The 15820-nt window shown below is 53.3% G+C and overlaps 8 protein-coding genes across 8 annotated transcripts; 1 reads left to right on the top strand and 7 right to left on the bottom strand.

The window, feature by feature from the left end:
* Positions 1-147: 147 nt before the first annotated feature.
* On the bottom strand, positions 148-1773 carry CLAFUR5_07697 (uncharacterized protein; the record flags this gene model as incomplete). The annotated part of the gene is made up of 5 exons (XM_047906845.1): positions 148-376; positions 433-921; positions 973-1088; positions 1140-1384; positions 1440-1773. The coding sequence occupies 5 exons, from the start codon at positions 1771-1773 to the stop codon at positions 148-150; spliced, it is 1413 nt and encodes a 470-aa protein (XP_047763321.1).
* Positions 1774-3296: 1523 nt separating this feature from the next.
* CLAFUR5_07698 (Cytochrome b2, mitochondrial) lies at positions 3297-4577 on the bottom strand (the record flags this gene model as incomplete). Its single annotated transcript, XM_047906846.1, has 2 exons — positions 3297-4121; positions 4170-4577. 2 exons carry the CDS (start codon positions 4575-4577, stop codon positions 3297-3299), a joined length of 1233 nt encoding a protein of 410 aa, XP_047763328.1.
* A 1194-nt stretch (positions 4578-5771) lies between these two features.
* On the bottom strand, positions 5772-7865 carry CLAFUR5_07699 (Beta-1,2-xylosyltransferase 1; the record flags this gene model as incomplete). Its single annotated transcript, XM_047906847.1, has 1 exon — positions 5772-7865. The coding sequence occupies one exon, from the start codon at positions 7863-7865 to the stop codon at positions 5772-5774; it is 2094 nt and encodes a 697-aa protein (XP_047763329.1).
* Positions 7866-8218: 353 nt separating this feature from the next.
* Positions 8219-8685, top strand: CLAFUR5_07700 (uncharacterized protein; the record flags this gene model as incomplete). The annotated part of the gene is made up of 2 exons (XM_047906848.1): positions 8219-8334; positions 8400-8685. 2 exons carry the CDS (start codon positions 8219-8221, stop codon positions 8683-8685), a joined length of 402 nt encoding a protein of 133 aa, XP_047762841.1.
* Positions 8686-8859: 174 nt separating this feature from the next.
* CLAFUR5_07701 (uncharacterized protein) lies at positions 8860-9576 on the bottom strand (the record flags this gene model as incomplete). Its single annotated transcript, XM_047906849.1, has 2 exons — positions 8860-9457; positions 9506-9576. 2 exons carry the CDS (start codon positions 9574-9576, stop codon positions 8860-8862), a joined length of 669 nt encoding a protein of 222 aa, XP_047762842.1.
* A 250-nt stretch (positions 9577-9826) lies between these two features.
* Positions 9827-11246, bottom strand: CLAFUR5_07702 (Pantothenate transporter FEN2; the record flags this gene model as incomplete). The annotated part of the gene is made up of 2 exons (XM_047906850.1): positions 9827-10854; positions 10910-11246. 2 exons carry the CDS (start codon positions 11244-11246, stop codon positions 9827-9829), a joined length of 1365 nt encoding a protein of 454 aa, XP_047762843.1.
* Positions 11247-11902: 656 nt separating this feature from the next.
* CLAFUR5_07703 (uncharacterized protein) lies at positions 11903-12791 on the bottom strand (the record flags this gene model as incomplete). Its single annotated transcript, XM_047906851.1, has 3 exons — positions 11903-11999; positions 12051-12381; positions 12446-12791. 3 exons carry the CDS (start codon positions 12789-12791, stop codon positions 11903-11905), a joined length of 774 nt encoding a protein of 257 aa, XP_047762844.1.
* A 1316-nt stretch (positions 12792-14107) lies between these two features.
* Positions 14108-15544, bottom strand: CLAFUR5_07704 (Putative aldehyde dehydrogenase FUS7; the record flags this gene model as incomplete). Its single annotated transcript, XM_047906852.1, has 1 exon — positions 14108-15544. One exon carries the CDS (start codon positions 15542-15544, stop codon positions 14108-14110), a length of 1437 nt encoding a protein of 478 aa, XP_047762837.1.
* Positions 15545-15820: the final 276 nt, after the last annotated feature.

The raw sequence follows: 15820 nt of genomic DNA on the forward strand, positions 1-15820 counted from the left end.
CGGTAGACCATGCCATTCTGTACAGTGTTGCCTCGTAGGGCCGAGTACCAGCTGATAAGACACAATCGCTCGCTTCTTTGACTCGGTAAAGCACCTGCTCATTGGGCGGGCGCCCCCAACGATCATCATGTAGACTTGGCCAAACTGCTAGCGGGCCGATGCTATTCTCACGTCGTCTCTGTTCGCAAGAAACTTGATAGTGAAAGCTAAAGAAGTCGGGTCAAAACTGCTGATCTGTCGAGCATCTGTTTTTTGGGGCTCACTTTGCACACTGGTCCACTCATCAGTGCCAGCTTGCAGTATTGCTCGGATGAGGTGAGCTTCGAAGAAGCTCCTAGCTGGCTGTTCTGTCGAGGCGCATAAGCCAGTCATGAGTCTAGATTGCGGAATCAGCAAGATGCTTGGTCGTGCATGTGCAGGAACCAGACTGACATGAATATGCGAGAGTACTGCGTGCCCTGCCATGAGGAATCATCCATATGCATGATAGCAGTAATGACCTTCTTGACGTACTCCTCGTTGTCGACGTGTCGAATTGATAGTCTCCGGACGGCATAGTTGTGTAGGATGGCAATCGTTGCAGAGCTAGCCTGCACGAAGAGGGTGAGGTCCTTCGGCATGCCCGTCAAGCTCAGTGCTGATTGTTGGTCATCGGGCGCATCTGGCGTTATGTCGCTGTCAGGTACAGTGGTATTATCCGCAAGCGACAGCTCCATCCTGCTGGCTGCTTCCGACATACTTCGGTACACATCTTTGAGGGCTTGAAGCTCGGATGTCTTGCAAGGGCCGCAATCGACTTGCAGCTCGGAAGCTAGGACAGACAGATGGTATACGGAGAACTTGCGATCATATGTCGCTCCTTGGTCGTGTGAAAGCACCTCCAATGGGTGCTCGAAGAGTAGTGCATGCAGAAGATCGCCCCTCGCAAGGAATTAGCAAGAAGTCACGACAACGACCACATTGTGTTCTTACATCTCGAGAGACATCGTACAGCTCTGCAACTCCCATGCCGGCATACACTTTTCGAGTTTAGTGGTGGACCTGAGGCCACGAAGGTGATAAATTGCTTCTTCACTGCCGTGGCACAGCTGTATTGTTCGTCAGTGTCGATGACCTGAAGTGCAAATGTCGGAACGCACCTCGAAGTGAAGCAGACATGTCGCAGCGTTGGCAAAGTCTTTGTCCAGAGCATCACCAAGCCCCAACAGCCGCTTCAGAATAGCATGCCTCCACGCAAGATGCGTGTTGCACGGCCGAATGAAATGGGCTGCCTGTAGATGACGGGTCGCACTCAAGACACTAGCAGCTAGCAGCAGAGGGCTTGGTGAATAGTCATGCTCCCAGGGTAATGTAAAGTCGCCCTCAGGTTTTAGCCACCGCAGGTCTTTCAGTCATGGTCAGCCTGATGACGGTTTACGTGCTGTGGCGTTCCGACTTACATCGTCCGAACAACGCTAGACAATCGGAAGTCCACTCAGACGAGGCTCCAGGGTCAGACAGTGAGACGTCGTCCAGTGATGTAGAGAGATGCGCATCGTGTTGCAGAGTGGTGGGGGTGTGTTTGGCAATATGGACAGACGAGCGCCACACGACATTGACGTGCCGTCTTTCCGCGCTCTCGCTGGACTTGTGGCCTTTTCGGAGCCTCTCAGGCTCTGCAACTGTAGTTCTGCAGGCGTTCGCAGTACTCTCATGTTGCCTCTTCTGGATACTTCGCTGGCGCTGGCGGTATTCTCGCATGGCGTGTGATCGAATTGTCGCCCACTCAATCATTCTCGACGATTGAGATGTGATGTAGGTCTCGTGCTGCCCATGTGATTAGACAAAAGCCGTACACTCTTCGACTCGAATGCAGGATTCAGCTGCCACAACAATCGTTTCCTAAAGCAGGTGATGCTGAAGCTACGTGGGTTATGCAGAATCTGAATCCTTCGCATCCTTCGCGTCCTTTGCCTTGCTATGATCAACCCCTAGCTGAATCCAAGACAGTGCAACCCGATATGCGCCTCTATGCAATTCTTGTTAGGCTCTTTGAGTGTCACGACTGCTCGGCTCGTCGGCCAGTGGCTATACAAAGTGGAGACTGGAATTTGTGAAGCCGAAGTCGTCGAAGTCACCAAACAGAAAGTCATTGGAAAAGCCACGATAAATGTCGAAGCCGAGTCACTGAGATCCCTGGTCACCCGAAAGATCATCTTGAGCACAGAGCAGAGTGTGAGACGAACTACCAACAGTAGTTCCGGGCAGTATGGTCGGCATGCCAGAACTGCAGGCACGACAAAGCGCGAATGTGCTCAATGTCCTGCTACTCAAATAGCGGTACGGACACAAGCGACCGATACTCTTTGCTGCACACCTTGAACAGCTCTTCACGATCAGGCTGCTGCGTTGCTGTCACTGCGCACATTGCAGCAAGGGGTATGGCCGAAGTCCTTCTGACGTGGTGTACATCTGTGAAGTGACTGGCAATGCCATACAGAAAGCGATCAAGGTGTGTTAGGTATCGATGAACGAGAGCCTGCGCGACCTCAAGGGTGATGAGACCTTTGCTTACATGATCCACGCGCTCGCTCGTCGCCTTCCGAAGGTGTTGGGGAGTCGAGCCTTCTGTCGTTGCGCGTGATGCGGTAGTCAAGTATGTGTCCATCGGCTCCTGTATGTTCGAAGGAGACCCTGGAGGTGACATTTCGCAAGCTTCATCAACATTGTCACCTCCATACTCTAGGCCTGTTGCGTCTGTCTGCACATTTTCTACGCCTCTGGAGTCCGAAACCAAGGGCGAAGGCATCTCCAGTTCCAGATGATTGCAGATTCTCACCTAAGTGGCTTGCACATTTTCCATATCTCTACTCAGAAGACCAAGCTGTTTGTGATCCGCCACCGGATTGCGAAGAGGTGTGTGCAATGTGCAAGATAGGCCTCGCTTCTGGCACCGAGTGCATGGTGGTCCGTTGTCGGGCATATCGCAATTGATCTTCTGTTTTCGACATGTCATGCATGCGACAGCCAGCTTCTTTGCTTCTCCGCGGGCATCTTGGGCATCATCTCGGCTCTTACGTTTCTTTGCAGGCGGCATAATGGCTTTAATGATTGTCGTGTCTCGTTGTAGCAATGATTCTCGATCCGCGAAATGTTCAGCAAAGACGATCTCCACATCTTTTGCTTCGGCTGAAAGCCAGACAGAATTGCGCGGCAGTCGAGCCGGGTGAGGTCAATATGCCCTTTAATACATTTCAATCTATGCTGTCTGCGCCTACCTGGGTATCTTTGAGATCATACTGCTCTTACTCTATACATCACAGCCTTGACCGAGGCCTCCACGAGATCCAAGGGTGCTCTTCCGAGCTTCGAACGAGTGGCTCGAGCAAGGCAGTATTGACCATGCCAGGATGCGCCTGATCGACGTCTGTAACACCAGCGAGCCTCATCGAAGTCTCCAGCTCGTCTTTCAGGATCTCAATCAAACTGCTCACGCCTTCTTGTCCATAGCTCAGAGCATACAGCCAAGGGCGCCCGATGCCGACAGCAGTCGCGCCGAGAGCAATAGCCTTCAATGTGTCAGTGCCGCGAGTAAATCCACCATCGACGTATACCTCCAGCTGCTCGAAGACCTCTGGGCATGATTTGTGAAGCTCCAGTAGAGTGAGCATGGCCGGCTGCACGGTGTCCAGAGATCGTCCTCCATGGTTGCTGAGCAGAATGCCCTCAACGCCGTGTTCTGCGGCCTTTCGTGCATCTGCAGCGGTCTGAATGCCTTTGAGCACAATCGGAACATCCGATACCCTCCTCAGCCACGGTAGATCGTCCCAGCTGAGCGTCGAGTCGATGTACTTGCCCATAACACGACCGAGGCCTCCACCTTTCTTGTCGTTGTGTGCCACAGCTCCGCTAATGGCAGCTGATACGTTCTCTGCTGCTATCCTTTCGTCTGCTTCCCTCTTGCCAGGTACAGGTGCGTCGACCGTGACCACAACTGCTTTGACGCCCACGGCTTTTGCATGTCTCAATAACTCTTCTGTTTTGTGCCGTTCGGAGTTGACATATAGCTGGAAGAAGAATGGTTGATTCGGTTGCCCTGCAGAGACTATGTCTGCCAGAGCATACGATGCGTTGCTGGAAATCTGCAATCGTCAGGCATGACTCTTTGAAGGTAACCCCGATGTCCTTACTGTCTGTACAATACCCTGTTCACCGCATGCCCTCGCTACAGCCAACTCTCCGTCCGGGTGCGCCAATTTCGCCATCGCCGCCGGGCTGAAAAAGAAAGGAACGCTTGATTCACAGCCCAGAATTCGTCGCTTCGTCTGCACTTCCTTCACATTGCGTAGCACTTGAGGTCGCAGTAGTAGCTTCTTGTTGACTTCGAGATTCGCTCGGTGAGAGACCAAGTCTGTGGCTGCCGAGGAGTAGAACGCGAAGCACTTGGGCGTGAAGACCTGACGAGCCACATCTTCAAAGTCTCGCACGGAGATCAAGCTGTTCAAGTCGGGCTTGAGGTAAGAGGCTTCCACCTGGTTGGCTTTCTCGATTGCACGTTTTTCCTGCGGAGAGATGCTGTTCGTGTCTGGTGAGGCCATGGTGTCGCTGGTAATGCTTTAGGTCTTCCACGAGTAGTTTGTAAGGCTTCCGAAAGACAGTCGTACGGCCAGGCTCTGATATATGTAATCTTGGACATTGCGCACGACCAGTGGTCCATGTCCTTTCTCAATTGCCGTCCAGAGCATATTCGAGGAAAGACCCAGACCTACCTGTTGTACTAACCACTTAGAATGCCATTACTTCAGTCCTGAGCGGGCATGTCGTCAATGAAGACCATTGTCAATCGCCGACAGCGTTGCAACCCATCGTAAGACTGGTTGGAACAACATCGGAAAGACGCTTCCGACCTGGTCGGGCATTGCGGTGCGGCTCCGATGGTCGGAAGGAAGCCTCCGGTACTGGCTATTGAGCGGTCTGGGAATTGTAGTGCCGTCGAGAGAGTCGGGCGATGCAAACGGATACGGGAAGACCATGATCGGACGTTACAGAGTAGAATCCAAAATCGTGTGCTGTTGACGAGGAAAGGTCGCAGCAGACGCGACGCGTTGGAGCATGCCTCCGAAAATTGCTTGCTCAGTCATCTAGTGTTGAGGTAGTGTGCTAGAAAAAGCACTGCGACGACGACGGCATGACCATTAAACGTCTGAAAAATCTCTGCGATACAGAGTCGGGTTTTTTATGGTTTCAGAATAAGTCCAGTGGTACTTTGCAATGCCGATGCGCTTCATTGCACAAGATCGCTGCTGACGATGTTCGAATTCGTCCTTTCTCAACACCAACACCACGCACTCTAATGTTTGCACCCCATCTTCGAGTGCAAAAGACACGATAAAATGTGCTGTTGGCGGTTGTGAACCTCCAAAGGTAAGCGTTGCGGAGTGGAGCTCTCTACCAACCCTTCTAGACTGCAAAGTAGCGTGCGATCCACGCTACCGCTACCCGACGTACAGTGCTTATTATACGACGACATAGGCGTTAGCGACGAGTATATGTTTGCGAGTTCGCCAACAGGCACAGTGCGGTAAATCACGTGATCCCAAAACTTGAGAGTTGACCAATCAGAGCGGGCGCCAAGGCTAGTTGAGGGCTGGTATAGAGCTTCACTCCCTCGCTGACGCCTCACCTACGTACTCGCAAGCTCGTACTCCGGTGTGGCTAGCGCTCGGTCGCTACGCTTAAACAAGTCACCCGCAAGGCCCGACACAATAACACAAACCATGGCATACTGTTCTCTACACACCACTGTCGTCAAGTATATCCTGTACATAACCCAGCTCCTCCCTCCTATCATCCACAGCCCTCGCATACTCCAACACCACCCTCCAAAGATACAACACCATATCATCTTTCCTCGACACCTTCGACGCCCACTCCCGCCCCGCATCAGCAATAGCTTTCGCTTCCTTGTCATGACCTCCCCTCACAGCTTCCGCTTTGCCTTCCGCAGTGGGATGATAGCCTAGAAAGTACTCCACCAAACCGTACAGATCCATGAAAGTATTATCCATAGGCACGAAATGTTTCCAAGCATACAGCCGCGAAGTCGACCACTCCGCCCAGATGGTTGCTTTGAGAGGCACGGAGTCTGAGTCCATCAATGAACGAAAGCGACCAGAGTAGCCGTGGCCGTCGATGTCTGGAAGGTACTTGTGTCGATACATGTACTCCATGGGTGTACGGTCCACCGAAGTATACCACTCATAATTGTACGGACACACCTTGGACAAGGCCTCGATGGTGACATTTTCGACTTGTTCATCGCAGCTCAAGTCGACAAAGGCCGTGGCAGCCCAGCTTGAGATCCAGCTACTCAATTTCGACGGCCTCTCAGCGGTTGTAGCAGCGATCGGATACATCTGTGGATCCGGGAGAGGAATGTTATACGGCAGAGGTGGATCTCCGCCAGGGACATGAGCGGGTGGATTAGGATTCTGCTCGGTCATGGCGACCTGTGTGCCGTTGGTCATGCTGATGAAGCGATGGCGATGGAAGCGCGTCCAGTTCGTACGGTCGTTCTTGCCCCCAGTGGCCGTTCCTCGCCAGAAGACTTTGTCGTCCTTCTTCTCCCAAAGCGTCTCGTCTTCGCTGAAGTAGGTCTCACCCCATGAGGTGGCGGGCGGAATCACGATGTCGTTGTTCGAGCCGTGAAGTTTGCCGGAGGAGAACATCGGGAAGAAGTGTCGTGTGAGTAGTCGATCATCGTCTCCCGGTCGCTTCCAGTGCATGTGTGAGCTGGGAAAGCTGTTGATGAAGAAGCCGTGTACGTTTCGGATGTCAGGAACCTCGCAGGCAGATTTCGATGCGGTCCAGTTCGCGACAAAGCCGGAAGACATGTGAGCGCCAATGTGCTTGGGATTTTCGGCAGGTGTCGTAAAGTCCGAGTCTTGTTCCAGAGTTCTTGCACGACTGGCTGGGTGACATGTATCTCGTACCAGCCGCCACATATTCTCCTCGGAGGGATAGTCCGGAAAGACGTCGAAGCTGGGTTCATCAGGTGCAGGATACGACGAGTAATCTTGAGACATGTCTTCGGCCGAACGTAGCTGTTTAGTCTTCACAGCAGCTTCCATGTAGCGATTGACGTCCTCCCACGGCACAAAGATATGCGCTTTATCGTCGTTGTTTAGTGGCATGTCGACATCCGGAAGCCCGTCAGAAGGAATCTGCTTGAGCATATCTGCCCACGCGAGATCTCTTGAACCCCACTCCGGGGCCAGAACACGCCTTCGGTCTATCTCTCCATCACGAACAGAAAGTATCAACGGCCAGGAAGCAGCGTCTGCGCGCACTCTCGCTCCATCCACGCCCCAGAACGGCTCAATGTCTTCGTATACCTGGTCAAACATGGACTCAATATGTGTGCACTCATGCTCTTGCGCCCACGCGAACCATTTGTCAAAATGGGGAGGAGGATGTCGACCTCGTCGTGCTCGGTAGGCTACTGCTGCTTCTGCGACTGTGGCAGGGTTGCCTTCAGCTATCATAGCCGTGAAAGTGGCATTGGCATCTTTGATCAGGTTGTCAATCGCATGGGACATTATGGCAGGGTCGATTGACACTCTGCTGGGAAGGTGCACCCAAACAAGACCTGCGACGAGCACGATACATACGCAAGCTATCACCACCATCCTCTTGCTCAGCTTTGCGGTGATCGCGTGCCAGCTGGTGGTCTGATGTGTCTGCCATCTTGGCCGCGTCTCGTGCTCCTGCTCTTGCTTGATGGCTTCTTCTTCCTCGAAATCGTCGAGCTCGAACTCATCGTCACCAGCGCCCTCCAACAGTCTGGCCTTGTCTCGCTCATCCGAAGCGTCCGTCTCCTGGGCCATTCCGAGGGCAGTGCTGTGGATATCCTGCCAATGACGCAGCCTCTATGTGGCACGCATCGTCCTCGTCTGGTTCGACGCCTTACTCGTTCACGAGCAAGACTCGCAGCATATCGAATGATTCTATGAGGAGGAGACGCCTCGGTGATCTTGGCTCGTTCTCGATGACCATTCGCATTGGCAAAGCCACCGCCCCACCGTTGATGTTTGGCGGCGGAAGAGTCCGACGACGCTAAGCCATATTCACTCACAGAAGCCGACCATTTCGAGGCGTGGCAGGGCACACAATCCTTCGACACAGTACATCACACTTGAGACTCCATGTTGATCGGACGACTGACAATGCGACTACCACGATGGCGGGGAGTGGACCTAATGCCGAGCACGTATCCCAGAATAAAGCAGCGGGCTTCGATATTCCCACATTCATCCCCTACACCACCACCAGCGACCTCCTGGTACACCTTAACAAGTGCCTCCTGGAATGCATGAACACCCGCAACTACTCCAGTCCCATTTTCGGCCTCATCACTCTAGACTGCCACATCGAACTCCATGGCATCTCAAAGGACTCGAAGGCTTCATCGAAGGATACAAGCAAGTCGCCGACATAGGCAAAGGATTACATGTACACGTCACTAACAGTTCTGCGATCATTGATGAAGCTCTTGGACACGCGACTGTGATTCTGCACGTCCAACTCACTGGATGGCCGGATGACATGAAGCGGGCTGGGACACTTCTGATGAGTTGGAAGAAGGAGGAGAGGAGATGGGTGACGCATCCGTGTCATATGTTTTATGGCATTCAGGAGTTTGAGTAGATGGGAGGAGATGATCATGACATGTGATCCGACTGCATGCTGCCCCTATCTCGTGCCCAGACGCAACCTCAGGCAGCAAGCGCCAAGGCGCCTGAAGTGAAGCCACGGTGGCTTCACTTCAACACTAACACACCGAGCGATAGCAGCGGTTTGAAAGGGAGATAGATGCTGCCCTCAGAGCACACCCATCGTGACTACCAGACCCGCCACTGCCAGGACCGCCGCCGTCCCCACCCCAACGACATTCCCAGCACTGCTCCGCCTCTCAAAATTGGCAATCAAGCACGAATCCCTTCTATCTTCATCGGTAGTCGGCCTTATCGAGAAGCTTTTGACGGGTATGCAGACCCTAGTACTGTAGTCCACACCCGGCGCACAGCTCCAGGTGTACACGGGCTCCGCCAGCGCATCCGGATCCTCTGTGCAGTCTTGGGTGCTGTATGCCTGGAGCACCACATCGCCAAATCGTCCTTCTTCGATGTACTCGTACCCTTGGCGGTACAAGATATAGGAGTAATTCGCGCTGGAGTCGAAGTCGTTTGCGTTGGTCACGGTCAAGCTTGAAAAGTTTGAGGTCGCCAAGTCTGGACGTGCAGCTAGGATCTGGAGGTTGTAGCACTGGCGCTCCGTGGGGATGTCGTCAAGTTGGACTTCCCAGCGGGTGGTGTTCTGGTTTGGCTGGATGTCCCGGATGGAAAGCGAGAGAAGCGTTGTGTATGGGTTGCCACAGAGACCCTCTATCGTGCAAAGGTTGCAGCCATCGCAGAGGGGACTGAGAGAATGTCAGTGCTGGTTTTGCTCTGACTGTGATAAGACACACTTCTCTTGCGCGGATATCAGAACACAGCAACGAAGTACGAAGAATGCCAGAATCGGGCCTATTGAGAGCATTGTGACGACTTGGACTACCTTGACCCAGGAATGATACTATGTACCGAAGCGCGCAGAGATGCGACATGAGAAGTACTCATAGTGAAACATGCTGAAGTCGTCGTGCCGCGGAAGGATTTATGCACGAGGCCACTTGACATGGGCCAAGTCCATGGTATTCTTGGCATGGCACCTTAAAGTCGGCAATGACCTGGATTGGACTGTGATGAAGCTGCACGGCATCGAGATCAGCTAGACGGCATCGTTTTGGTTATGCTAAAGTCCCATTATTGATATCAACTTTCTCCGCAGGCACAACGAATCTCTCGATCGCCTCATCCTCTTGCTTCTCTTGCCGTCTCTGCAGTATGTAGGACACAATCGTGACCACGAACAAGAAACACCCCATCGCTATCATTGCGCAACTGCCTTCATACCAATCAGGGGCTTGGGTGGCGTTGTAGAACAGTAAGCTCCAGAACAGATACACTGCAACGCTAAACAGGTTCATGCTCGAAATCACCACCGCTCTCTTCGCATCATCGTTACGTGTCAGATCGTTTGCCCAAGCAAACGCAATCATCTGACCGGCGTATTGAGCACCATTCATGACGAGTGCCACAAATTTTGCAGCGCGAGTGGGAGGCGACAGCATCAGTGCTCCAGATATGACGGCTGTGAAGGAGAGGAGGATGAACGCGTGCCACCGATTACGTGTGTTGTAGTCGCTGTACCAGCCGAGAAGAAGCGTAGCCACGATCCCAAAGCCGCTGACCGAGGATGGGATGTAATTGACTTGCTGAGTGGTGTAGTCGCCAGTGCTCTTTAACCAGAGCTGCATGATAGCGTTGCTCGACCACATCTCGGTGTTACTGCCTGCGATCCAGAGCCAAACGAAGGCCCACCACTGCCAAGAGAAGACGACTCGGCGTATCAGACTCCAGCCAAGGACACCACGCTGCTTGCTGACCTCTGGCAAGCGCTCGACTGCCAGCATCTTCTCCTCACTCGTGAGATACTTGGCTTTCGTGCTTGTCGGCGTGTCCGGAAAGCAAAGAAAGCCGTATATGGCTACAGGGAACGTGATCAGAAAGTCAATCACGAAAAGCCATCGCCAACCCGCAAGCCCGGCCTTGCCGTTGAGATTGGTGTAGATTGAGCCTTGCATGATTCCACTGAAGAGCGTGCCAGCAAGACCAGAGCTCGTAAAGATGGCTGTCCTCTTGCCGATCTCCTCAGGCTTATACCATGATCCAAGAATCCACTGAACGCCGACGAAACAGCTCGCCTCGAAGAAGCCTTGAAAGAATCGAATGACCATGATCTGCCACGGATGATGCGTAAACCCGGGGACCCAGCGTCAGGAATCCCCAACATAGACATGTCGTCGGGAGCCATATCCTAGGTGGGATCTTCTGCATGATCAGATTGTTGGGGATCTGGCCGAGAAGGTAACCGCCATAGAAGATTGTGTTGATCTGGTTCAGCTGAGTGCCTTTAAAGCCGAGATCTTCGCGGGCACCGCTGACATAGGCATTGTTGAGGTTGGCTCTGTCGAGGTAGTTGACCCAGTACATGAGACAGACATAAGTCAACACGAAGACGTCGACTTTGAGAAGGAGTCGGGATTCTGCTTGGGTCGATGGCGGTTCGCCCCAGACGGCGACGCGCAGTTTGTGAAGGAAGCCCATTGTCAACGATGTGTTGTTGGTCTTCCCAAAATGTGTCGCGAAGGGTCAATCTCCAGATGTATCAATCATCGGTCCTTCGTGCGGAGACGGCTATCAGTCGGCCGGCATGTGTACGACCTCAGGCGGGCTTGTTGGCCTATCTTATAGTGCCGTACCAAGGGATGTGCGTTTCAGTCGTATAGTGAGTAATCTCAAGGTGCAAAGAGTGAATGGCAAGGAGTAGACTGGGCACTCTGCTGGCTTTTCCGACATGACGATGCTGCTTGCGATTGTGCATTGCGCTGTTCAAGAAGAGATCGGCATGGCTGTCGTTGCTGTGGCGCACCGAGCTCGGCCGCCGGCATGTTGATCGCCAAGGATTTAGACAGCACAGTGCTAGGAGATGATACAGACATGCCTCATCACAGCCTCAGCGAACAGAAGAAGTGCATGTGTGTGTGAGCGAAAGAAATACATCTAGATGTAGCAAGACTGTCTGTCTCATTTTGACAGACATGGTCATGGCTTGCTGTGGCCCCTGCCCTGCGCGAGTCTTGGCGGAAAGTGTTATGTTTCTGTTTCTCCAACTTCGCGCTTTCCTCCGTCACAACATGAGCCACTACATGTACACATATGCTACCACATCTCTATTGATGGCCGTCGACGCTGTAGCCCATCTACGCGGTGCCGGGGTTGTAGGCCATGACGATCTTCTGGATCTTGAACACAGCATCGGTTGCTGGAGGACCGACGCTGAAGTATGGGTCGCCATTCCTGGCAGCAATCAGCATTCGTGAAGCAATACAACCATCATTGGGCACTTACGACCAGCAGTTCCAGACCCAGCTTGCCTTGGTCGTGGTGGGCACGTTGGTCGTGAACCCATATTGCGCCACATCATCGAGGAAGAACGAGGTTTGGCCATTGCTCCAGTCAATCGAGTACTTGTGGACATTGGTAAACGCATCCGCAGGAACGACGCCAGGACCAGTAGTGCTCTGTCCACCAACGACTGTGGTGTTCTGGTTCGTGTACAAGAGAGCGCGCGACAGGCCTTGGTCTACCAACGTCGCCGAAGTGGCATCGCTGAGCCACTCAATGTCGGACTCCTGGACGCCACCGGAGATTGACGTGTCACCATCGTATGAGAACATGCCTGGAGATAGATATTAGCCACCAGGTCGCAAGATCATCCCGGTCATGCTCAGCATTTCACTAACCATTGACCACGCCAGCGGTATCGGTCAGGATCGCATATGTATCCACACGGGCGGCGGAAACAGTAAAGGTCGTCTGAACCTCTGCTGACCAGATCACAGCTTCATTCTGCTGCCCTCCAGGAACAAGAAGGTTGAGGTAACCGCCCTCGACGTATGACAACTCCGGTTGGAATTCGTGACCTTCATACTTGGTGTTCTCGCCGCCGGGCACGAAGCTCACGTAGCTGGCAAGTCCATTTGGCAATCCAGTCGGCTGCGTAAAGGTGAACGTTGTTGTGCTGGCGTACTGTGCACTGGCAATACGTGCAGCGGCAAGAGCGACAAAGGCAACAGATGGGTTAAGCATGTTGACAAAGGATAGTGATATTGACTACTGACTACATCTACAGCTCGGCGGCATAGTACTACGCTTTATAACGCAAAGGACACTCAGCCTTCGCTTCATAACATCCATAGCTTCAATCCACCCAAAAGGCCAAGTAGATGGTTTACGAGCTGTTCTACGGCGGACATCGTCGGCTTCCTGGCTTCTGGCATCACGTTGCCTAAACAGAGGCAGGCACCGGTCTCAACATGGGGCTTAATCGCAACGCGGCCTCGTCTGTCAGCTCATAGTTCGAGGCTTTGCATGACCTAGGCTGCTTTCAACAATGGCCAGATCCTACAGGATCGAGCCGAGCCACGCGATGCGGCCGTCAATCCACATGCGGCGCCCAACGCCTGGTATGGTAGCATCGAGAAGCATGGCACGCATGGAGTGTCAGTTCAAAGTCGGCACGAGCACCCACTTCGCTTCAGCTTGGCGGGCTTAAGCGGTGCATAAGTATATTGTATACACCGGCACCAAGTGGATCACCAACACGCGCCTTCCACTTTTGGACAAATTCCATCAACGCCACTCCGACGCTGCAGGCATGCATATGGCGATATATTGTAGACAAGTGGGACACACGAGCTCAGAGGCCATGAAAACCCTCGGAATCTCCGCATTGACAACAGTCGGTTCGTGAAGTCAAGCCTCAAGTTATCGTACACCTATTGAAGCCGAACTCATCGGGTTACCTCGGTGTGGCCTTCCTCTGGTCATCGCCGTCGCAGGCCGCAATGAGGCACTATCCTCTGAGACTGGGAGCTCATCATGGCTGGAAGCTGAGGTCAAGTGGAAAACTGGTATAACGACACGACAGAAGGCACAAAACCGAGTGAATGACCTTCTGCTCTGGAGAATTTATTGCTCGAGACTTCTGCGCATCAAGACTTGCAGTTCATGATGTCGAGCACCAACAAGCGTGGGAGTTTTCCAGACTCATGGCTCTTGATGAGTTCACGAGCACTGGCCTTTCTGCCTGAAAGCTCCGGATGGCGGTTCAGGGACTCTTGCTGCTTTATGGAAGCTTGTCAAAGACAATGCTCGCTGGAGGATGGGGGGCGTTCGGTTGTCAGTCATATGCAAGGCCTACTGTTGGGTGCCATGCGGTGCATGTTGCCTCGAGGCTGGACTCTGGTCAACACATACACCTTCACAGCATGTTGTTCGAGGAGACATGAGGACGGGCAGCAAACGTTACCGACATTCTTCGAGAACGCTTTGCGTTACATACACGGACATTGCTAGGTCCAGTGGGACTGTTCTACAAGCTAGTGGCAGACCAACGACATAATCTATGCCTTGGCCAAATAGATGCTGCGCACCTGGCACCAGCCCTTGAGCCCTGCCTCGCCATTCTCACAGCCGACACCGCTTCCCTTGAAGCCGCCAAATGGGACTTCCGGATGCTGCTGCATCATCGTGTTTGTCCAGACAACACCAGAGTCGACTTGACGTGCCAGCTTCTCGACACGAGCCAAGTCCTTGCCGTAGATGGTGGCACCCAGGCCCCAGGGTGAGTCGTTGACGCGCTTGATCACGTCATCGTCATTGTTCCACTTGAGCAATGGGACGATTGGTCCGAAAGGCTCTTCTTGCACAAGACGGCTGCTCTCAGGAGGGTTGTTGACGAGAGTCAGTGGTGCGAAGAAACCTGGGCCTTCAGGGATCTTGCCACCAGTCAGGAAGTCATGGCCATTCTTCTGCGAGTCGGCAAAGAACTCGCTAACCTTCTCGTAGACCTGTCTGTTGTTCAACGGGCCATACATGATGCCCTCGTCCTGACCGGGTCCTACGCCCGATTGCTTGGCCGCCTCGACCAGCGCCTTCGATAGCTTGTCGTACACATCTTCGTGGACGTAGAGACGCTTGGCAGCGTGGCACACTTGGCCGGAGTTGAAGAAAGCGCTGAGCAAGACGGTTGGTGCGACCTTCTCCACATCAACATCTGGCAGGATGATGCAAGGATCGTTGCCTCCGAGCTCTAGTGTGACGCGCTTCAAGGTCGCAGAGCAGCTCTTGGCTACGAGACGACCTGTTGCTGTGCTGCCAGTGAAGGAGATCTTGCGGATCTTGGGGTGCTCGGTGACCCAAGGACCCAGACTGTCATCTCCCAACACAATCGACACAACACCTGGTGGCAAGTGCTTGTTGAACAGCTCAACACATCTGACGTCGCACAGAGGTGTGAAAGGTGAAGGCTTGATAATGATTGTGTTTCCCGTGAGGACAGCCGGAATGATCTTCCAGATCATCAGAAGCACGGGGAAGTTCCATGGCACGATGCCAGCAGTGACACCCAGTGGGACATACTGCTCAATGGCCTTGGTCTCATCGCTCTCCCATACGACCTTCTCTTTGATCTCCATGTTTGGCATACGCTCGAACCACTCATTGACGAGGTCGACCTCGCCCTGCGCAAATGGTTTGGCCTTGCCTTGCTCAAGCACGAGCAGATCGGCGAGGTCTGCGGTGAGGCTCTTGTATTCCTTGCCTACAGCCTGAATAGCCTTTGCACGCTCCGCCCAGCTCGTCTTCGACCATGACTGGAATGCCTTCGCCGCATGTTCGACGGCTTCGTCGAGTACCTCGCGGGTTGCAATGGGGACTGAAGCAACCGCCTTCTCGGTCGCGGGGTTGATGACATCCAAGGTCTTCGCACCCTTGGCATCGTAGGACTTGCCGTTGATGATGTGGGAGAATGATCCCTGCAGAAGCTTTGGAGACGACATTTTTGATGGTAATGGGTTGTTTGTGTGGTGGGAGAGAACAGACAGGGACATAGAGAATGAATCATGATACAATGATAGCTCTATTACCTCGGGCTCACTCACCCCTCCCACGTCATAGGCGACCAGTGCCCCCCACTACCAAAAAAAGGCGGAGGACTGCTGACATTTGTTACAGCTGGCAAAGCTGGCAATTCGCTCCGAAAGGTCCTTCCGTTGTCATTCGCTTCCTACGATGGCTCTTATTCCCGGTGTCGAATATCAGATTAATGAGCAGCC

This window comes from Fulvia fulva, chromosome 6, assembly GCF_020509005.1.
Source record: "Fulvia fulva chromosome 6, complete sequence".
Classification (NCBI taxonomy): domain Eukaryota; kingdom Fungi; phylum Ascomycota; class Dothideomycetes; order Mycosphaerellales; family Mycosphaerellaceae; genus Fulvia; species Fulvia fulva.